General features: G+C 57.0%; 9 protein-coding genes across 9 annotated transcripts; 6 read left to right on the forward strand and 3 right to left on the reverse strand.

Moving 5' to 3' along the window:
- Positions 1–648: 648 nt before the first annotated feature.
- On the forward strand, positions 649–1851 carry N656DRAFT_709739 (uncharacterized protein; the record flags this gene model as incomplete). The annotated part of the gene is made up of 3 exons (XM_064811616.1): positions 649–1000; positions 1097–1350; positions 1435–1851. 3 exons carry the CDS (start codon positions 649–651, stop codon positions 1849–1851), a joined length of 1023 nt encoding a protein of 340 aa, XP_064670068.1.
- A 176-nt stretch (positions 1852–2027) lies between these two features.
- N656DRAFT_829307 (glycoside hydrolase family 31 protein) lies at positions 2028–5360 on the reverse strand. The gene is made up of 2 exons (XM_064818578.1): positions 4685–5360; positions 2028–4602 (listed from the first exon to the last, which is right to left on the reverse strand). The coding sequence occupies exons 1-2, from the start codon at positions 4899–4901 to the stop codon at positions 2204–2206; spliced, it is 2616 nt and encodes an 871-aa protein (XP_064670069.1). The 5' UTR covers positions 4902–5360; the 3' UTR covers positions 2028–2203.
- A 494-nt stretch (positions 5361–5854) lies between these two features.
- N656DRAFT_837036 (amino acid permease) lies at positions 5855–8655 on the reverse strand. Its single transcript, XM_064818814.1, has 3 exons — positions 7561–8655; positions 7282–7491; positions 5855–7218 (listed from the first exon to the last, which is right to left on the reverse strand). Exons 1-3 carry the CDS (start codon positions 8175–8177, stop codon positions 6138–6140), a joined length of 1908 nt encoding a protein of 635 aa, XP_064670070.1. The 5' UTR covers positions 8178–8655; the 3' UTR covers positions 5855–6137.
- A 296-nt stretch (positions 8656–8951) lies between these two features.
- Positions 8952–9972, forward strand: N656DRAFT_92902 (uncharacterized protein). Its single transcript, XM_064819404.1, has 2 exons — positions 8952–9420; positions 9560–9972. The coding sequence occupies exons 1-2, from the start codon at positions 8991–8993 to the stop codon at positions 9613–9615; spliced, it is 486 nt and encodes a 161-aa protein (XP_064670071.1). The 5' UTR covers positions 8952–8990; the 3' UTR covers positions 9616–9972.
- Positions 9973–10506: 534 nt separating this feature from the next.
- N656DRAFT_779367 (uncharacterized protein) lies at positions 10507–12136 on the forward strand. The gene has a single exon (XM_064815177.1). The coding sequence runs from the start codon at positions 10806–10808 to the stop codon at positions 12099–12101; it is 1296 nt and encodes a 431-aa protein (XP_064670072.1). The 5' UTR covers positions 10507–10805; the 3' UTR covers positions 12102–12136.
- Positions 12137–12403: 267 nt separating this feature from the next.
- Positions 12404–14554, forward strand: N656DRAFT_709658 (HET-domain-containing protein; the record flags this gene model as incomplete). Its single annotated transcript, XM_064811612.1, has 2 exons — positions 12404–12634; positions 12683–14554. The coding sequence occupies 2 exons, from the start codon at positions 12404–12406 to the stop codon at positions 14552–14554; spliced, it is 2103 nt and encodes a 700-aa protein (XP_064670073.1).
- Positions 14555–15496: 942 nt separating this feature from the next.
- On the forward strand, positions 15497–17031 carry N656DRAFT_798292 (carboxypeptidase; the record flags this gene model as incomplete). The annotated part of the gene is made up of 5 exons (XM_064817744.1): positions 15497–15824; positions 15878–16110; positions 16184–16292; positions 16368–16649; positions 16721–17031. The coding sequence occupies 5 exons, from the start codon at positions 15497–15499 to the stop codon at positions 17029–17031; spliced, it is 1263 nt and encodes a 420-aa protein (XP_064670074.1).
- A 464-nt stretch (positions 17032–17495) lies between these two features.
- Positions 17496–19573, forward strand: N656DRAFT_845269 (P-loop containing nucleoside triphosphate hydrolase protein; the record flags this gene model as incomplete). Its single annotated transcript, XM_064819189.1, has 4 exons — positions 17496–17753; positions 17805–18069; positions 18128–18804; positions 18872–19573. The coding sequence occupies 4 exons, from the start codon at positions 17496–17498 to the stop codon at positions 19571–19573; spliced, it is 1902 nt and encodes a 633-aa protein (XP_064670075.1).
- Positions 19574–19641: 68 nt separating this feature from the next.
- On the reverse strand, positions 19642–20456 carry N656DRAFT_92514 (uncharacterized protein). The gene is made up of 2 exons (XM_064819403.1): positions 19756–20456; positions 19642–19684 (listed from the first exon to the last, which is right to left on the reverse strand). The coding sequence occupies exon 1, from the start codon at positions 20204–20206 to the stop codon at positions 19781–19783; it is 426 nt and encodes a 141-aa protein (XP_064670076.1). The 5' UTR covers positions 20207–20456; the 3' UTR covers positions 19642–19684; positions 19756–19780.
- Between the last annotated feature and the right edge of the window lie 251 nt (positions 20457–20707).

A 20707-nucleotide genomic window follows, 5' to 3' on the forward strand; every position in this document is an offset into this window, starting at 1 on the left:
ACAACGGCCGACGAGGCGGGAACGACGGGAAGCGCGAGCGGCGCCATCTTATGTATGTGTGGCTGCGCTGGGAAGCCAAAAATGGATGCCAGGTAGAGCGGTTTCCCGGATTCCGGGAACGACTTCTTATTTTCGAAACCAACTGTTCAGGACTAGGATGCTTATTGGAAGATGGTGTAGGTGGGGTTGTGGGTTCTGCAGCCTGAATTGATTGGAGGGAGGCAGCTGTGGTAAGGTATCAAGTACCTGGCTGTGACCAAGCGCCCCGCACTGTCGAGACACCCGAAAATGGCGGCCCTGCCCTGCCAAATTCGGCGGCTAGAACAGCAAGTTCTGTACTTAATTTGTAAGGATAACTAAGGGTAATCTTGTCAATATCCGTTGGTTGTTGTTGTGGCCTATGGCCCTATGACAGGCACGCCTGCGTTTGCCGCCCACCGCCTAGCACACTGCCTAGCACACCGTCTACCTAAATTAGCCACCCAGACTCCTCTTGCTCAACACATCTTGTTGGTTTATAATTGTAAACTAGTATGAATACATGTACAGGGCTAGGCCTCATCACTGATTAACTCTACAATTGAACCATCCTAATGACCTAATCTCCTACATTCTCTCTCGATTTATATATATCATCGCTTAATGAAGATGGTGTCTCTTGAGCAAATGCGGGCATCCAATGTCCGGATCAAGACGGCCCTGCCGGCCGAGCTGGTCGCCGTCTTCGCGGGCGCCACCAGCGGCATCGGCGAGTCGTCGCTCAGGCAGTTTGTGAAGCACACGGTTAGGCCGCGCGTCTACTTCCTGGGGCGGTCAAAGGAGTCGGGGGTCCACATCAGCACCGAGCTGCAGAAGCTGAATCCAGAAGGGGAGTACCACTACATCAGCGTCGACGTCAGCAGCATCAAGGCCGTGGACAAGGTCTCGCAAGATATTAAGGACAAGGAACAGGTCATCAATCTCCTGTTTCTCTCTACCGGGACTATGGTTAGTGGTAAAGGTGCGTTGCTGACTCGAGGAAATGAGGGTAGAATGGCTTAGGAGTTTGGACTGGGCCGGATGACTGATATTGACATATGGATAAATGCTGCTGCAGACACCGAAGAAGGCCTGCACTACCCCATGGCCGTGACATACTACGCCCGCATCCGCCTCGCACTCAACCTCCTGCCACTGCTGCGGCGGGCGACGGGGCTGCGCCGCGTCGTAAGCGTCTTCACGGCCACCAAGGAAGGGCGCATCGACACGACGGATTTCCAGGCCCGCCACGTTCCCGTGCTCTCGCAGCGGGGACACACGAGCTCCATCATGACCCTTGGTCTGGAATTCGTCGCCAAGGATGCCCCTGAGGTTAGCATCCAAACTACCCTTACTACTTGTATCTCTCAGGGCTTTAACATTGATCATGTGTGTGGGCTGGCAAAAACAACACAGGTCTCCTTCATCCACGACTTCCCCGGCGCCGTCCAAACAAACCTGGGCAAGGACGTCAAGAACCTGCAGATGACGGTCATGACGGCCGTGTTCAGGGTGATTGGGCCCTTTGTGACCATCCCGTTTGACGAGGCCGGCGAGCGCCAGCTCTTCTTCGCGACGAGCGCGCGGTTTCCGCCGCGTACGGCGGCGGAGGGAGCGGCGGCGGGAGTGCCCCTGGCGCCGGGCGTCGGGGTCGCCCGCGGCACCGACGGCAAGCCCGGCAGCGGAGTGTACTCGATCAGCATTGAGGGCGAAAGCGCAAAACCCAAAGTCGAGCAGCTGCTCGCTGAGTACCGTGAGAATGGCACGCGCCAGAAGGTGTGGGAGGACACTGAGCGCGAGCTTGTGCGTGTTACCGGAACAGCGTCTGCCTGACGGGATGCCCCCTGACTCCTGAGGGCGAGGTGCAGCTCAAATACAGTATCTGTATCTATGGATACATTCGCTAACACTACACCACTCAACCCCTTATTTTAAAAAAAATAAATACAAACCTATCCGTTGTCTGGTATCTCTAGCATCTCTAGATCCGCCCTAAAATGTGAAGTCTGCTGAAGTAGAGGACTAATATCAACTCTGTCCTATTCAACTCCAAATTAGGTCTGAGAATGATTCTACTAATCTCATGATCGGTATTACCTGTCGTCCTAGTAATGAATGCTGCTACTAGTAATGATGCCCCATGATACATCCCCTAACCACCTCATGCAATGCCCCGTCGCAATGCTCAGGAGGAGAACCCAAAGCCCTCACGCAACCCCCAAGGCCCTTGCTTCGTCTGCCCATTCTCCCCAAGCACGACAACCCTCTCGACCACGACATCAGTGTCAAACCCAAACGTACCCGCCGCCTCAAACGCCTTACCATCCCATGCAAAGCTGATCACCGACTGACGGCCCGTCACATCCAAGCTCTCGCCGTCATCAAGGTACAGCTCACCCTTAGCAGTCCCATCGCTTCCCGGCGCAACCAGGATCTCAAAGTTCTGCCTCCGCAGCTCGGCCGTGTTATTCGCAGACCGAACGCGCAGCGGCACGATCGATCCGCCACGGATGTGCACGGGGATATCTGTCCATCCCAACCCGTCCACCGTCCTCGTCTCGCCGTTGCCATCAACCCTCTCCCCAGTCCAAAAGTCATAAAACACATCCCGCGGCAGGTACATGGACACACTCTGCGCCTCGTCCTCAACAACGGGGGAGATGAGCAGCGCCTGGCCCAAAAACCACTGCGTCTGCAGGCCAAACGTGTTCGCATCCCCCCGGTACCAGAACCACAGTGGACTGGCCACGGGCGACCCGTCCTCGCTGGCGCGCCACATGGCCGTGTACATGTAGTCCAGCAGACGGTAGCGGACGTCGATGGCCTTTTTGGCGGCCTCGGTGACAAGCGGCCAGCGGTAAAACTCCTGATCCGGGGCTGAAATATCCGCATGGTTGCGATAAAACGGCTGGAAAGCCCCCAGCAATGCCCAGCGCGCGCACATGTGTTCCTGCGCGACCTGGTTGAAGCCGCAGACGTCGGAGCCGACCATGGGCATGGCGTGCAGGGCTGCAAAGGCGAGCAGCTGCCGGATGGCGGTGCGGTAGTGCTCCCAGGTCGAGGCGTTGTCGCCGAACCAGTGGGCCGCTTTCGCGCCGGACCCGGCGAATGTCGACCGGGTCAGCACAAAGGGACGCTTCCCGGGGTTGCGGGAGAGCAGGGCGTTGCGTGTCGTCGTCGCCATCATGGTCCCGTACAGGTTGTGTGTGTCGTACTGCGCCGTGCCGTCGGCGTTGGTCACGTTGGTCCAGAGGGTAAAGCCCGAGAGGGCGCCGCGGTGGTTGGCGATGGGGTATGCGGGCTGGAACAGGTCGCGCCCGGGGAGGCCCTTCTTGTCGGCGGATCCCTCGGCTTGACGCTGGACGAAGAGACTTCTCCGGGTATTTGGAATTGACCGGCTGCTGATGGCTTCAGTTTGGGTCTGACGACGAGCTGGGGGCTTGCGAGGTTGCCACTCGGCCGGGTTGATGGCTACGCTGAGGCAGGTCGTGTCGCCGCACATGTTAGATGCTTCGTTCATGTCTACCCACAGGCCATCGACATCAATACCGGTCGTCGGGTCGTAGAAGGACCGGATCTCGTTGGTCCACCAGTCCTGCGTGCCCGGGGCGAACCAGTCAGGCCACACCACTTCCCCGGGCCACTGCAGGCCGCGATACCAAGAACCATCGGGGTTGCGGAGAAACGCGGCGCTCTCTATGCCACGCGAGTAGGTGCCGTAGTTGGCCATGTTGCTGATACCAGGGTCAAGGATTTGAATGTAGTGCTGGTTGTTGGCATGAAGGGAGTCGACCAATGCGCGCATCCTAGCCATTGGGAAACGGCTGGGGTCGGTGGTAAAGTCTCGCCTGCCCTCCATGTAGTCGATGTCTCCCCAGACCGTCTCGAGTGGAATGCCCGCGGCTGAGTAGTTGGCAATGACTTGCTCCACGTGGTCAACGTTTGGCCAGCCATACTTGCACTGGTGAAAGCCCAAAGTCCAGTACGGCATCATGGCGGGCAGGCCCACTACTTCAGCATACTGCTTGCTGACGTCGGCGGGCTGCGGGCCGGCAAGGAAATAGAAGTCGAGAACGCCGCCAATGGTGTAGTAGTCGAGATATTGGCTCCCCGTGTCGGTTCGGCCAATGTTGATGTCCATGCCATTGGCGTTCAGGAGGAAGACAGCGTGCGTACCGGAATCCCCACGATGATCAAAGTAGATCGGGTGACTCCCGTACAGATTGTTACGATTTGGAATGAAGGGTGACTCAGCGTTCCACAAGGTGCGAGTGTAAGCATCGGTGGGAAGGCGGAAATCATCCGTGTGTTCTCCCAGGCCATAGAGGTTGGGGTTTTGCGGGAGACTTGTGCGAAGCCAAACGAATTGAGATTCGAATACCAGGGGCGTGTCGGACGTGTCAAACAAGACCTCGCCCGTGGATGCCCTCGTCACGTTGAACGTGAAGGGGTCCTCAGTGAAGCCGAATCTCAGCGCGGAGCGCTCAGACGACGCATTTGCGCTGCGTGGTCGAGGCAGCACTTGCTCTTGCACCTGATAGACCTGGTGCTCGGCATCTTCTATTAGAACATGCAGACGCGTGTCTATGACGATGGACAATAGTATACTCGGTGATCAGCCGCTCTCATTCTGTTCTCATCCTGTGATGGATTCCATTGAACCTACCGGTTTGATATTCAACAACCAACCTCAGGTTTGCCAGGTCCGGGCTATAAGCGCTGCAGTTGGCGATGAGATTAAGATCTGCAATCAAGTAGGAATCTCCCCGCAAGACATTACTCGCTCGGTAGCCACGACACTTTGATGCAAAATCCGGAAGCTGAGCTAGGGCCGCAGGCGCAAGCAGCCCAAGCAGAAGCCAGGTAGGCGCCATGATCATCATGATGTTGATGGGTCGCTTTGTTCCCAGGTCTGGTGTCCAGTGTCCACCGTCGACTGGAGGTGGTCGCCGTGTAAGTCACAGTGAATTATGAATAAGTGGCACGCAACCTCGGAATTGGCCTCATTTATGAATTAATCAGGGAACAGAAGGAAGGACATAGCGGGCTCCCAAGGGGCCCAAGACAAAACTTGTTCATGCAGCCGAGGAACGACCGCTCCTTCTGATTTTGTCCCAGGTCTCCCAACATGGCAGGAATTAAGGAAATGAGGTGGACACTGCGGAACGCTTCAAGTCCTTCACCACGGCATGCTTTGTTGACCAGACCTTGGCGCACGAGCAAAAAGTGGTCACTCGGGCAGCCGTTGTGTTCCGCTCGGCACAACAGTGTCGATCATTTGATCACAGCGTGTTAGTGGCCGGGAGCACGCGCTGTCCTTACGTTCGTGTGGGGAACCTTGGGGAACGATGCAGGAACTTCGCAATTGAGTAGCCGGCATCAGAATTATTCAGGATTATGAGGGCACCAATAGAATGTCAAAGGGTCGTTCCTTGTACTAGATTCGACACGTGAGGAGCCGCAGAAGCGGTGACGGTAATCGTCACTTAGATGACAGGATCGCCGTCTCTCCCCGGATTTTCCCTGTTCTCACTGCTACCCATCCTATATCACCTGAACTACTACTATACTACTGCTGCTACTACTACTACTACGTAGGATGGAGAACTCGACCTTTGCTTATGTGTAACCTTCCTATACTGGCAGCAGCTCCAAAGCCTCCACCCGAACAGGCGGCTCGTGACGCGCATGTTGGCTCAAAGGTGCATACCGACTTCAATGCCGTGCTTTATGGTTGTATGTTGGCTTTCTATGCAGTGTAGTGTCTGTCCTCTGTCGTTGCAATACAACAAGAGGAATGCCTTGCCTGCAGACTCCAGAAACCCCTTATATATCTCCACTATTGGCGTTTGATCTCACTGCAGAGACTGCACCCGGTCCGAGCTGAACCGTGTTTGTATCACCCGAGTTCGCCGGGTCTTAACAATGGCCAATGAGCTTGACGACCTGGGTCTTCGGTTACCAGGGCTAGCTGGTTTATTCCCAGGGCATGGACCGACAGATGAAGCTCGTTGGATCTGTGACTGTTCAAACCCACGGCTACAGTAACCACGTGCACCGAGCAAAGTCCTCAAGCAACACAAGAATAACAGACATGCAAACCCACAAACCATTCATTATCAACAAATAGTCTTATAAACCCTTTTCCATCTCGGCCATGCCTGCCTCTCCTCCTCCTCCTGCGCCATGATGATGCCCAACCTCCCAAAATCCCTCCTCCCCGTATCTATATCCATGTCCTCCACCCGTACGTAACTCGTCCCGAACCACAGCTTATGCCCCAGCCAAAACACCACCACCACCGGCAGCGCCAGGCACTGCACAAAGAAATTATATGCCCGATCCCTCGCCGTGAGCGGCAGCGGGTGGTCCCGCGTGCCCTCAATAGGCGAAACCGCGACCCACACCTGCACCACAAGGATAAACACATTGCACACGAACCCCACCCAGCTGCCCACCACGCCGGCCTGCGCGCGGAAGGCCATGTCGGCCGGGGAGCGGTGGTGATGGCGCCAGGCCTGGCGCAGACGGATATGGGCCAGACACGTACTGGCCCACGTAAAGATGGTGCTCAGGCCACTGATGGCGAGCAGCCAGTCAAAGACGCCGTGGTAGGCGGGCACGTCGGCGAGGTAGGCCAGGAGGCCGACGGTAGCGGTAGCGAGGACGGCGACGAGGGGCCTGCCGCGGCGGTCGACGTAGGCGAACAACGCGGGCGCCTGCCCCTGTTCGGCCAGCGCGGCCAGCGTGCGCGACGAGCCGAACACGGCCGAGTTGCCCACGCTGATGACCGACACCAGGATCACGCCGTTCATGATGCTGGGGAGCACCGTCGCGCCGGCCGACTCGATGGCGATGACGAAGGGGCTTGCTGACGCGTCGGCTATGTTGCTGGCTCCGAGTAGCCGCGGCTCGGTGTAGGGGACTAGCAGGCCCACGAGTGTAAGGGAGACGATGTAGAAGAGCGTGATTCGCCAAAAGACTTGCTTGATGGCGGTCGGGAGGGACTTGCGCGGGTTGGCGGTTTCGGCGGCGGCGAGCCCGACGAGCTCGGTGCCTGCGAAGGCGAAGGTGGCCGTGACGAAGACGACGCAGAGCCCTTTGAAGCCGTTGTTGAAGGCCCCTGGATCGTGCCAATACTTGCCACCAATGTAGCCGCTTGTCGGCGTTCCTCCAATGTTGATGACAATGCCAAGCAGGCTTCAGGGGTCATCTTAGCATAAGAATAAATGTTTAGGCGGGCCAGGGCAGTCTGTGGCTTACATGAACCCTACCACGACGGTGACCTTGATGATGGCAAACACAAACTCGGCCTCGCCGTAGCCCTTAATCCCGAAAAGGTTGATGCCCACGATGACGAGGAGAAACACTGTGACGAAGACCGGCTTGGGCAAGTGTGGGTTCCAATATCCAATTGTCAGAGAGCCGGCGATGATCTCGAGGGGAAGCACCACTATCCATTGCAGAGCATAACTTGGGGCGCAGTGTTAGTGAAGGGTGGCAGACCTGCGCGTCCAGGAGGTGATAAAGAGTGAGGCTTACTTCCAGCCCATGGCAAACCCCCACGAAGGGTCCAAGAAGCGTGTTGAGAAGGCCGAGAAAGATCCAGCGACGGGAAACACCACCGCCAGTTCCCCGAGCGCCTGGACGGTGCAATACAGCATGATGCCAACGAAAACGTAAGCAAGCAGCACAGAACCTGGCCCTCCCTGGCTTAGAGCCTTGCCCGATGCCACAAACAGCCCTGTGCCGATAGAGCCGCTAATGGCGATCATCTGCAGGTGGCGACCCTTCAGCTCGCGGGCCAGCAGCGTGCTCGCCGTCTTGGAGTTGGCCGAGCGCAGGTCATAGTAGCGTCCGCCCCCGTGCTCGCGGACGACCGAGGCGCCCGACGCATTGCCAAACGCGTCCGCCACGGGTTCGCCATCTGCGTCTGTGACAGTCAAGGCAAAACTGTTGCCGTCCCTTGGTTCTTCGCGGCGGAAGGAGTCGATGAAGCGGTTGACCCAGGACTTCATGCTGCTACTGCTGCGGGCGTAGGATGAGCCGGCATCGGATACGGAGCTCCGGCCGGGGCCGCGCACTGTGATGCTGCCGCCGTCGGCCGGGCTTAGGGTACGGCCCAGCTGATTCAGCTCAATGGTTCGGTCGGCAGTCATTGCGTTTGTGTCATTGGACTGCGCGGGCGTACGTCCTAGAGACGCCGGTGTGGTGAGCGTCAATCGCTCCAAATTGTCAGGATCGTCAAGTGGCGGATCCGGAGTGGATCCGGCGACTTCCGAGACGCCCGAGACCAAGGGAGCTGTAACGGGTGTGAAGCCAGGAACGCGTCCAAAACCGAAGAGAACTACATCCGGCAGCGAATCGAGAAACGGGACGAGGTGGGTAGTGCTCTCATATCCGTAGCGCTGCAGAGTTTCCGAAGTCAAGATGTGATCTCGGATAGGTAGGTATCCTTCTGACGATGGCAAATTCCTCGAGTTCCTGTGTGTTTCAACTTTCAGAGTCAAAATACATTGGAAGAGTGCAACGGATGGGCTGCATTTCTGTCGATGAGAGGAGTTCTGAGTCCTGTAGTGTTGTTTTAGTTGAGAGAGTGCCGTGAAAGTTCAAGACGAAGATTTGTCTGGAGATTATGTTCCGCTACTGCCAAGGGTGATGGGATGAGGGAATTTTACCTGAGGTACAGTACATACGTTAGCTGCCGCTGCGCATTAGGTGCGAACACCAGGACTGGTGGGTACTGTATCTGTACAGTACCTTCCTGAAGTAGGGCACCGCAGCGGTGAACCCGAATTACCCGATCACCAAAGGGCCCACTCAGCAGGCCAGGGCCCAGCAGTTCGACCGCTCCAACAGCCTAACGTGTTTTATCAAGGTCATGTCCTGGTGTTTGCAATCCACTGCAAAATGGCCTCTGCTCTGTGAGGAGCTCCACTCAATTCTGCCACCATATTGAACTGCCAACATTGATGATTGCAGGCTGCAACAGCCGTGTCTCACGGCGCACCAACACGTCACTGAAGCTTCCGGGGCGCCCTACTAGACAGTCGCTCTCCTGCATAGGCCGCCATGCACCGCCCTCATGTCGACTGTCGAGGTCTTGGCTCTCGAGAAGAGCTTCGTCGGCAAGGTTTCCAACGACTAGGTACAAGTTTTCTTCGGACTCATCATTTAGGTCCAGGTCCGTTCGACGTCATTCCCTCACAGGCTGTGCGAACATACAGAGCATACCGACAATAAGTTACCTAATCTGGATTCTGGAAAATGAACGGCTCGACGGCGACCTGACGTTCGTTAGACGCCGGCGTCCAGCATGTTGTTTGCACGGCAAGCTTGGAGTGCCGATCCAACGGCGCTGCCAGCGACGGGTTCTTGGGGAAGCTGGAAGCTGCGAAGTATGTATGTACTGTACAGTACAACAGCAGCCTGGCGACTTCTGTTAAGAGGGGTAGTCGAGAGGATGAATTTTACATACAAAAAATCGGGTTGCACTAACAGACATCTTCCCTTCCAAAGTACCCTGACTGACAAGTAGCAGTAACTCATGGCAACCTCATTCAGTCTACAGCAAGTATTCTTGCACCGACAAGTTGAAAGCTCCAACACCACCGATCCGTGAGCACCTAATTTGGCTATGGCAGCAGCAGCGGATTTTTACCGGTTTCGCTGCGCTTCAGCGAATGGAGGCATGACCTTGCCGAGCCGACGCGAAAGAAAAGCGTCCTTGATCCGAGGCTGCCATGATCTAATATTACTGACGGCGATGTGGAAGCATTGCTACTACTAACGCTACCTAGTATGGCGTTTTAGGCGGAGCGGCTAACCAAGCCCTGGAACGACTTGCCAGGCAAGATCTCTTGACAAAACCACGGACAAGGGACCATGACTTGCGATCTCTGAGACCGAACGGTTCTTGTCAAACTGTGGGCCAGGAGCTCAGGTTCAAGTTTCTCTTCTTGTTGTCCGCCGGTGTATATTATTCCGCCCGCCCTTCCAACATCTCCTCATGATCAAGGCCACATTTCCGCTGCCGATCAGGCCTGAGCTGCCCTTCTCGCAACCGTTTCTTGCCGCTCCTTAGACCAATACTAAGGAAGCATTGAATGCCTAGGCTTATTCATCGTCTTCTCAGGAACCCTCCCTTTCGGCGTCAGCGGTTCGTCTGGAACTCTTGATCGCTCTGCTCATGTTGAGGTGTGGTGCTCTGGTTTCAACCTAGCTGCCACGATCTTTTACCATAATGACGACTGACCCCTGATTCCTACGAGTACGTTATGGTCATGCGGAGCTGATGAGTCTGGGTTGTGATGGAGGTTGGGATGCTGCGGGTTACCCGCGTACTGTGGCTGGCTGCTACACGGTTATGGACTGGTGAACTCGCCTTGAAGGCGGAGACTGTCCAATTGGGGAACCGGTATCAGTCAATCCTTTGGTCACAAGGTAACTCAAAGGTCGGTCGGAAGACCGCTCTTCCCAGGCTCCAATCAGACACTCGTGGCTGTCGCCCGCCCCCCGACGGCTGTGTGAGACAGCTGCAGCCTCTCTTTCAGCCCATGCGCCCCGAGGTATGACAAACCATCAGCATTGCTCGATAACATAGTGCCGTATGAGAGACAAGAGACAGAATACAAGACGAGACGGAACCCCAAAAGAGCACCCATCCCCCGGATAGGTCTCGTCCAGTCCTCCTGCTTGTTACTACTAATACGACTTAGTATACTGACACAAACAAGCAGCAACCTGAATCTTCATTCCTATTTGCGCTCTGCCCTACACGTAATACCATGCGTGTCTCCATCAACACCGTCCAGGCCTTGGTGCTGGCGGGAACCGCCTTCGCCGATCTAGGCGTCTCGCCCGCTAGGGTCAACCAGCCCTCGGACCCCGGCTCCTCGTTCAACATCGAAAAGATCGTAACCACTCCAGAAATCGTGCCCAAACCGGATGTAGTGCTCCTAGTCGATGTGACCGGCAGCATGAACGACACCATTGAGAATATCAAGACGAACCTTCACAGCGTCATATCGACCGTCAGCGACGCGCAGCCCAACGCCCAGTTCGCCGTGGCCAGCTTCGGCGATCTGGCAGACCCCAACGGCTTCGACGTGGTCCAGGAACTGACAGACGACGATATCACGCTGCAGAACGCCGTCAACTCCCTCCGGGCAGACCACGGCGGCGACGAAGCCGAGGACTGGATCAATGCACTCTATCTCCTCTCCACCGGCGCAATCTCCTTCCGCACGGGGGGTAGCCGGATTATTGTTCTCATCGGCGACGCGCCCAGCCACGACCCCAGCGGCGGACACACTCTGGCGGGTGCCACTGGCGCCTTGACCGCAGGAAACATCCGCGTTATCGGCGTCAACGTGGGCAGGCTCGACCGAGACGGCCAGGCCACCGTCGTGACGAGCGCCACGGGCGGCATGATCATCGGCTCGGCAGCCGACGAGGTGTCCGAGGCGATTGTCAGCGGGCTGAAGAACCTCGACGTGACCGTCAAGCCCGACGTTGTCTCTTGCGACGGCGGGCTGAGCGTCGAGTTCGAGCCGACCGAGATCCTCGTGAGCAGCGGGAGCACCGTGGCCTTTGCCGAAACGGCCAAGGTGGCCGAGGACGCCGTGCAGGGGGCTGCCGTATCATGCTCGGTGCGGTTCCTGCTCAACGGCGCGCCCGGCGGCGCAGCGTTCGTCCAGAACGTTACCGTGCCCGTCAACAAGCTCGGCTGCTTCACGTGCGACCCGCGGCCGGGAAAGAACCTGTGCCACATCACCACGTCGTGCGCGCCGACCCCCTTCGGCACCATGTGTCTGACCCGCCCGGGCTACAAGGCGGACGGCGCGGCCGACGACGACATCAAGGTGCAGTGGCGCATCATGTGGGCTGGAGTCCCCGGCCACGAGCACCGTGTCGCGGTCAAACCGGGCATCACGGCGAACACCCTGTGCGATTCGAGGAACAATGGCCGGGATGTCTGCAAGGAGGTTGCGGTTGCGAAGTGCTTGCCTGTGAACAAGTTGGAGACTGCAGATGGGATGCACAACGGCGATCAGAAGGTCATAAACGACGGCGAACTTTGAGGTGATGCATCCTGGGCGCGAACCCCCTAGCAACCTCACCGTCTGACGAGTATGTGTCTAAGCGAGCCAGACATGACCAAAAGCGACGAATACATAAATCAATTGTGATACTAGTATTGTCCGCGATGCCCAACACGGTTAGCTGGTTTTGAGCTGTGCCTCAAGGGTTCAGCTGAACAGGAAGCGCGCGGAGTTTGTCTTGGACTCTTGGTGGTCAGACTGTCTCCACGCAGTCCTTCGCGCACCTCAACTTTGTCCGACACAGAGCCGCCGTGAGAGCATCACTACTAGTAGCTACTACAATGGATAAGTTATCCGAGAGTCCGATTTACCCCCCTTTCTGTTACAGCGAGGAGGAGAAGGCGGAGCTAGGCGCGGCGGACACCCAGTTCCGCCTGCTGGAACTACTGCCGTCAGCCAGCGAGGAGCAGCTCAAATGCCGCATCGTGGTAAGGGAGATCGAAAAGCCATTACAGGACTATAAAGCACTTTCATACTGCTGGGGCAATGGTGGCGGGTCGCAGTTTATAACTGTGCTCCCCGCGAAGAAGTCGAAGGGCAATGCCGGTGATCCTGAGGAGGACAGTGTTGGTGAGCCCAAGGCCTTGGCCATCACCGAGTCGCTGCACACCGCGCTGCTCCATTTCCGCGATGCGAGCACCTCCGTCTGGTTGTGGATCGACCAGATCTGCATTAATCAACGAGATGGCAATGAAAAGGGACAACAGGTGCGACTCATGGGTTCCATCTACACCAGGGCCGAGCAGGTACTTGTGTGGCTGGGCCCAGCCGAGCAGGTGCTGGTGTGGGTGAACCCCGAAGAGCACAGCTCAGACGTTTTGATGGATGCGTGGCAGACGGTGGGACAGGAGGCCCGGAATTTCGGCATGGAAAGCTACTACACCAAGGAAAGGTGGCCGCTTCTGAGCCGTATCATGAACAATATCGACCCTGGCGACCCAAAGACTGCGGAGTTCCAGAAGTTGGTGAGGTTAGCGGCAGAGAAACTCGCTCCACTCATTACTCGCCAGACCCTCAGACACTGGCTTGCGCGGCCGTGGTTCGGACGAGCCTGGACCGTCCAGGAATTTTGTCTCTGCGCCAACACCGTCTTCGTCTGTGGCAGCAAGCGGGTCCCGGTTGAGTTTGTCATGCTAGCCATCCAGGTTTTGCAGTTCTCTGCCGTCCGACTGATCACGAGTGCGGTGCCACTCGAGCTTCTTGAAGAGGTTGCCAACGAGCCCACGGCGCGTCTCTTCAGCTGTCGTCAACGCCGCCGAAAGCTAGACCGCGGTGAGGAAGGCGCCACGGGGGACCAGCTCCATGCCCTTCTGCGCAAGCTTTACGTCGGCCGCAATACCCAAGCCACGTTCCACCGCGACCGCATCTTCTCTCTCTTAGGCCTAGCAGTCGACACTCACTCACTTGACATCAGCCCAGACTACGCCGAGAAAGGCGAAGCTCCCGCGGAAGCCCGCATGCTCACCCGCGCGGCCCGCGCCATGATCACCAACCCCTCCACCGGCCGCATCGACGTCCTCTGCTATTCGCAGTTCCCCAAGGCCCCGGACCTCGCCAACGACCTCCCCTCGTGGGTCCCCGACTGGCGCGGCAACCTCCGCCCTTCCTTCTACACCATCCACGAAGCGACCGACACCCACCTCTTTAGCGCCTGCGGCCCGGAAACCAGCGTCCGATCGCTCCCCACCACCCCGTCAATGCCACACTCCGCCCTCGGCCTGGCAGGGTACCTAGTCGACACCGTCTCCGCCATCGCCGCCGGCGGCACCTGGGACGACATGTCGTGGGACGCGGCGCGCTTTTTGGGCTTCTTCGCCCAGGTCGACGCGCTCTTTGCCCACAGCCTCTCAGTCTCTGCTAACCTCCCGCAATTCTACCCCTCCGAGTCCCGACGGCACGAGGCCCGCTGGCGCGTGCCCATCGGCGATCTCTTCTGGACGAGCAGGGGCAGCGGCCCGCGCATGCGCCGGCCGGGAGGTGGTTCTTCTGAAACGGCGCAGGCTGCGCAGCTGCAGTGGGCACAGTGCGTGGAGAGTCTGCGCTGGTTCGATGAGTGTGAGAAGTTGGCGGATGTTGCAGAGCAGAATAGGCGGCTTGTGGAGTGGGATTGGGAAGGTAAAAGGGAGCGCGGGGAGTTGGGAGGTGATTATCACGAGAGCATGAAATACGTGATGGGGAAGAAGCCGTTTTGCACGGCGGAGGGCTATCTAGGTATGGGACCGGCCGGGGTCAGGGAGGGGGATGTGGTGGTGGTGTTTTGCGGGGGGCGGATTCCGTTTGTTTTGCGGCCGGTGGAGGATGTGATTGTGGCGGGGGATGGGGACGGGGGGACGAAGAGGATGTTTCGATTTGTGGGAGAGGCGTATTGCGACGGGGTTATGGATGGGGAGGTTGTGGGTGTGCGACAGCTGACAGAGTTCTACCTTGTCTGAGTTGCTACTCCCTAGGTAGGTATCTAGGTAGCTGAAGACCTCAGGTGCCAGACTTTGCAGGTGGCAAGGCCAGATCTGGAGTGGGGGAAGGAAGGTGTAACCCGGTGTCCAGGCTCGAGCCAGGGTACCTCAAATTCTCAATACCCGGTCCCGGACTTCAACTTTACAACCAGTCAACCGAAGAAAGATTCATGTCAAATGAAGTTTGACCAATATGTCTGTGGTTGTTCGGTCTCTACCTAGGAAATGCACTCTTACCCCAACGTTAAAGTCTTCAACTACATAATAAGGTACCTACATACCCTATCTCGTTTGGTTCGCATAGGCGAAGTGTGGTGAGATAAGATGTAATGTCACATCCCCACACGATCTAGCCGTCGAAAAGCCGGAAGACACCAAGATATCTAACCTGCATTAGGTCTAAATGCGGAAGGTCAATCTCTCTAAAGACCCTGGCTCGGCACTTGGGGCCGCATGACCGAATGAAATACCGCAACGGGCTCCCTCGAATTTTCGGGCCTCCATCTCAGCTAGACAGCTACTTACCTATCCGAGTTCATCAGAGTTCCTTAACATATTCCCCGGGACTAGTGCGGCGCGACCCTGACGTAGCAGGCTTCTGGGGCTCAGCGCATATTCCCCAAACGTTGAAACGGAATGGATGGGGGCTTGGGGAAGGTCGCAATGGAATTGCATAACCCCCTATCGCGGCTCAGTTCCCCAAAAGCGGAAGCTGATTTGCCGAGCCACACTCTGGGCGAAACCGACGCATGGGGCGGACGGCAAGTGATGGTCTGGTAGGTTGATGTCGCCGTTGTTAATGCCACATCTAGCTGAGGTACTACTATAAGAGCTTCCCCCAGGATGCCTTGGCATCAAACCTGAACCACGATTAGTACCCATCATCAGCTGTGCTCCGAGTGTCCTCTACGACAAGTCAAGATGAAGGTCGCTGTCCTTGCTCTGTCTGCCCTTCTTGGGCTTTCTTCGGCTGCTGCTGTCGAGTCGGCCGGGAGAAAGTCTTATGACGGGTATAAAGTCTTCCGCGTTGGCGTCGGCCAGGATGTAGCCAGGGTCAACAGGATCATCGACAAACTTGGCTTGACAACATGGAAGGGCGCACCCCGGCCAGGTGTTGCTGCGGATATCGTGGTCCCGCCTTCGCAGATCAGTTCTTTCGAGGCTGAGATAGCGGGTATGGAGGCCGTGACGATGCACGAGGACTTGGGCGCGTCCATCGCCGAAGAAACGGCCTTCAGTACCTACGCGGGTATGTTGTGCCGGTCCACCGTCATGCCTGATTTTCACTCACAAGCATCTTAGCGGGCTCGGCCAATCTCTCATGGTTCAACTCGTACCATAGCTACAACGACCACCTGCAGTTCTTGCGTGACCTTCAGGCCATGTATCCGACACAGTCTCAAATTGTGTCTTCAGGAACCTCGCTGCAAGGGAGGAACATAACTGGCATCCACTTCTGGGGCAGCTCTGGCAAGGGAAAGCCGGCTGTTGTTTTCCATGGGACTGTGCATGCTCGAGAGTGGATTACGACCATGGTGGGTGTTCAAAAGTCTTACCAGACTGCAGACAGCGAGAGAAAGCGGTTATTACTGACACACAGACTACTAGGTTGTTGAGTACTTCGCCTACATTCTCCTGACCACCTCGAACACGGCCGAGGTCCAGGGGTTCCTGAACAAATACGACTTTATTTTCTTTCCCGTTGTCAATCCAGATGGTAAGTAAGACTTGAACAGTAGTTGTTTACCATCTAGCCCCTGAATTTGGATAGCTGACTAGCACACTCTATCAGGCTTCGTCTACAGTCAGACCAGCGACCGGCTCTGGCGTAAGAATCGGCAGACGAGAACGAGCAGTTCGTGCGCCGGCACCGACATCAACCGCAACTGGCCATACCAATGGTCCGTTAGTGGCGGAGCCTCGACCTCCCCGTGCGCCCAAGACTACAAGGGTCAGGCTCAGGGCGACGCTCCCGAGACGACTGCGCTTGCTTCGTGGTTGCGCTCGACCAAGGCCAGTCAGGGCATCAAGCTCTACATGGACTGGCACTCGTATTCGCAGCTGTTCATGACTCGTAAGCACCGAAATCTCGTTATTAGTACTCTTAGCAAGATCTGGGTTATAAGCTAACATTTGCAATGACAGCCTACGGATACTCTTGCACAGCAGTTGCAAAGAACAACAACGAGCTCCAATCCCTTGCCAGTGGCGCCGTGGCGGCCATCCGGTCTGTCCATGGCACCAGTTTCCAGGCGGGCCCCATCTGCTCAACCATCTACAAGGCCACGGGCACCAGTGTCGACTACAGCCACGACGTGGTCGGTTCTCAGTATACCTTCACCGCCGAGCTGCGCGACACGGGCAACTACGGCTTTGTGCTGCCGGCCAACCAGATCCTGCCCAGCGGCGAGGAGGCCTATGCCGCGGTGAGGTATCTGCTGCAGAACATGAAGTGAGGGATTATAGGATCACTGGTGGAGAAACCCTGGGCTGAGTCGGAGCGGCCCGAGAGGCTATCTCAACTATGGGACTCGTATTGAATATTTGTCTCCATAGGGGTTACAAGCGCTGTGGGACTGGAGTGTCTGGCTGAACGCTGGCGCTCCTGAATGAACTCGATTGGTGGTCATGGTCCATAGTTCCAGTATCTTATCCCCGTCATATTCTCGGGGATGAAAAACTAGCCTGAGTGATGGGCACCTCAGTGAACTCGATTGGTTGTGAGCGTCGTGATGGACCCAAAAACTGTTGCCTGGCCACCAGAACCCCTTGTATTTTTGTGTGACGGGGCTCAGGCAGCAACAGCTAGCATGGCCAGGCCTTGAATTAAAGTCGGAAAGATCCAGCGGTTTGGGGAAATGAAAGCGTGAGCATTCAATTGTCAGAATTCGTGGTATCCGTCTTGTCAAGGCCATCCGCCATGGAGCAGTTCCTCCTCGAGAATGCCGAGCGCTTCAAGCTTCTTGTTTCCCGGTTTAAACCCAATGCAGCTCCTACCAAGGGAGGGAGTGAGCCGGGCGACTCGAGCCCTGATATCCTTGTCAGTGCCCGTGTGCGTCCGATGCTGGAGGATGAGACCGATCAGGGCTTCCCAGTAGGCGTCTACCTTCGGGACGGCACCAACACGCTGGATTTTCACGAGCTCAGGAGGCCAGTGAGAGGACTTCCAACAATTAGCGTAAGCCTCGAGCCGGGTAGGAGGGAATGGAAGATGCTGACATGCAGACAGTCGTTCAACTACACGGTGGACCGGGTATTTGGCCCCGATGCCACGACCGCCGACATCTACGAGTCTCTGGTCAAACCGCTCGTCCCGTGGGCGTGGGGCGGTGGTATTGGAACCATGTTTGCCTACGGGCAGACCGGGTCGGGAAAGACGTTCACCGTCAGTGGCCTTGAGCAGCTTGTGGCTGAGACGCTGATGGACGGGTCGCTGGACGGCGAGAGAAAGATCCATATCTGCATCATCGAGCTGGCAGGGCAGACTGCGTATGGTAAGTCAAGAAGCTTCCCATACTGAGTCCCTTCCACCTTACTCATATCGCATCATAGACCTCCTCAACAGCCGCAAGCAAATCTCCATCCTCGAAGACTCCTTCGGGACCACGCAAATGGCCGGCGCCCTAGAGCACCAAGTCACCGACAAATCATCTCTTCTGGAGCTGATCAAAGCCGCCGCATCCCTGCGCCACACGGCACCAACCCTCAAAAACGACACATCCTCCCGCTCTCATGCCATCTGCCGCATCCGCATCGAGAACCCCCTCATACCCTCAGCCGAGGACGGTCTCTTGTACCTGATCGACCTCGCGGGCTCCGAAGCAGCGCGGGACAAGACGGACCACGACGCAACACGCATGAAAGAGTCGCGCGAGATCAACACCAGCCTGTCTGTGCTGAAGGACTGCATCCGCGGCCGCGCCCTTGCCGACGCCGACGTCCTCGGTCCGAGCACCAACAAGAGGCAGGGCGCTTATGTGCCCTTTCGGCAGAGCACCTTGACCAAAACACTGAAGCACGTCTTTGATCCCGCGAGCAACCGCAGCTGCAGAACAGTCGTGGTCGCCTGTGTGAACCCCTGCGCGGCCGACGTGGGCGCGAGCAAGAACACCCTGCGCTACGCCGAGATGCTGCGCGTGGTGGTCCCTAAAAAGAAGGGCGTGACCTACGACCTTAACGTGCCCGCTACGTGGAACAACGAGCAGCTGCGGAGCTGGATAGAGAAAAACGTATGTTTTCCCGGGCACCACCAGCTCGTAACCACATGTACACAATAAAGTCCTAACCCAGAAACAGTCCGGTAACCCACCCATCTCCGCATCCCTCCTCGCACCACACGAAACAGGCCCGCAGCTTCTGCGCCTGCCCCTCTCTGAGTTCCTCACACGGTGCCTCAAGAGCGACGGCGTCTCGCCCGAGCAAGCCCAGGCGTTCCAGGCCAAGTTCTGGAAACTGCACGTCGATTCTTCGCAGCAGCAGCGCAGCAACAAGAAGCCGGATCCCGCAAGCCGGACCTCTACTACTGCTAGTAGCAACCCCTCTCAAACACGGCTGGAGCTCCTCGACTGCAGCGCCGACCCCGACGCAGACTCTGATGCTGGGGTCATCCCCTTCAAGCAACGCATTCGTCCGGGTATGGTGGTTAGTTTTGACCCGCCGGCTGAATACGCCGGTTTTGCAGTGGGCGGTCCGCGAGGGAAGGGTTTGGCGGTGGTGCTGAGCCCTGTCTGGGCTGTTTCGCGCAGGGTCAAAGACGTCCGAGGCGCGCTGGTTAATCCGGTCACCGAGGGGAATGATGACGCCCACGGAGCAGAAGGGAAGGGGAAACGTGAACGGGAGGATGAGGCCTACCTCTGCGCGCTCGTCATGCCGGGGCTGTTGCCCGGTTCGTATGGCGTTGGGTTGTGGCGGCAGGTTGTGGTGCAGGTGAGCAGGATGGAGGAGGAGGTGTTAATGGAGTGGGACGAGGCGACGCGGTATTATTACCTGACTGTCTAAGCTGAGGGATGAGGAGTCAGGTTGAGTTGGGCTACCGAAGCCTTTGTTGAGAGTGCTTTGGTACTTTAAACGGGGGATTTGTGCCAGGTGTTACAGAAAGAGAATGCACTACTAGTAATCGAGCTGCGTGAGCATCAGTCTGCAGAGCCATCACGATGCTCGCTCGCATCGCCGTAACTCACATCGACTTGCCCAAACGCAGGAAGGTCAACGCTCCTTCAGCCAGCTTCTCACAACCTCCTCCGTCATGTGCTCATACACAATCCCTTTCTCATTCAGCCGCCCGAGCCCGGCAAGAGCCCAATCCTGACAGTTCCAGCTCGACACCTCGTCCTTGACAATTTCGACATCGGCCATGATTTCGTGGATACAATCGAGCATATCTGAGTCGTCAACTTGACCAACCTCAAGTCTGTCTTTGGGCTCGCCAAGCTCTGAGGCAGGGTCCAGTGTCTCCGGTCCGGGATAGTAGAAGCCTCCCGGCATGCCGCGGGGTTGGAATGCATAGCCCCGACTGTTATGGTCATGGACTTCCGTCTCGATGAAATACATCCAGTGGTATGGTTTGACGGCGACTGTCAGTGGATGTGTACCACGGTCAAAAGTGAGCAGGTAAACTGTGTGCTTCGGCATTCTCGGGGGTTGTCGTTATGGGAGGTGGGAACGTCAACAAGAGGAAGGCTGAGTGGTTCCTGACTGGGAGTGTTTTGTTGGTGTAAAGAACAAACGTTCTTGCAGTTGGTAATATGGTATTGTCCCTTGAGTTGTGGCCAGATTCTGGCATGGTCATGCCGGGGTGGCGGTAAGCCTCTAAGGAGGGGTCACTGTTCTCAAGCGGCCCCCAGCCATCGTTGTGCAGTGCTTGGCTCCTCGGGGCATGAGCACAGCACCAGCCTCCAGGCAACCTTGGTGCGTCAATTCTAGGCAGCCAAGGGATAAACCCTGGCTGCTACACATCCTCTGGGATCAGAATATCCAACAGCAGCCCTGCGAGGGCCAAGCCAACCAATCCGAAAAGCACCAGTTGTCAACTTGGAAATGCTCGCAGGACGATCTGGGCTGCTTGGCCACCTTAAGTATCCAACCGTGGCAGCATCTCCAAAACATGAGAAAGCCAAAATATACCCCAAAACA

Source organism: Canariomyces notabilis (genome assembly GCF_033297395.1).
Source record: "Canariomyces notabilis strain CBS 508.74 unplaced genomic scaffold N656scaffold_11, whole genome shotgun sequence".
In the NCBI taxonomy this organism is placed as follows: Eukaryota; Fungi; Ascomycota; class Sordariomycetes; order Sordariales; family Chaetomiaceae; genus Canariomyces; species Canariomyces notabilis.

Excerpts from the sequence above, each read along its gene's own strand:
- N656DRAFT_829307 (XM_064818578.1), bottom strand. The coding sequence starts at position 4,901 with ATGATGATCATGGCGCCTACCTGGCTTCTGCTTGGGCTGCTTGCGCCT. Across the intron at positions 4,603-4,684 it reads GGTTGTTGAATATCAAACCG|ACACGCGTCTGCATGTTCTA; the intron begins GTAGGTTCAATG and ends CCATCGTCATAG.
- N656DRAFT_837036 (XM_064818814.1), bottom strand. The coding sequence starts at position 8,177 with ATGACTGCCGACCGAACCATTGAGCTGAATCAGCTGGGCCGTACCCTA. Across the intron at positions 7,492-7,560 it reads GGGTTTGCCATGGGCTGGAA|TTATGCTCTGCAATGGATAG; the intron begins GTAAGCCTCACT and ends CTGCGCCCCAAG. Across the intron at positions 7,219-7,281 it reads ACCGTCGTGGTAGGGTTCAT|CCTGCTTGGCATTGTCATCA; the intron begins GTAAGCCACAGA and ends TGACCCCTGAAG.
- N656DRAFT_92902 (XM_064819404.1), top strand. The coding sequence starts at position 8,991 with ATGATTGCAGGCTGCAACAGCCGTGTCTCACGGCGCACCAACACGTCA. Across the intron at positions 9,421-9,559 it reads AGCTGGAAGCTGCGAAGTAT|TAACTCATGGCAACCTCATT; the intron begins GTATGTACTGTA and ends GACAAGTAGCAG.
- N656DRAFT_779367 (XM_064815177.1), top strand. The coding sequence starts at position 10,806 with ATGCGTGTCTCCATCAACACCGTCCAGGCCTTGGTGCTGGCGGGAACC.
- N656DRAFT_92514 (XM_064819403.1), bottom strand. The coding sequence starts at position 20,206 with ATGCCGAAGCACACAGTTTACCTGCTCACTTTTGACCGTGGTACACAT.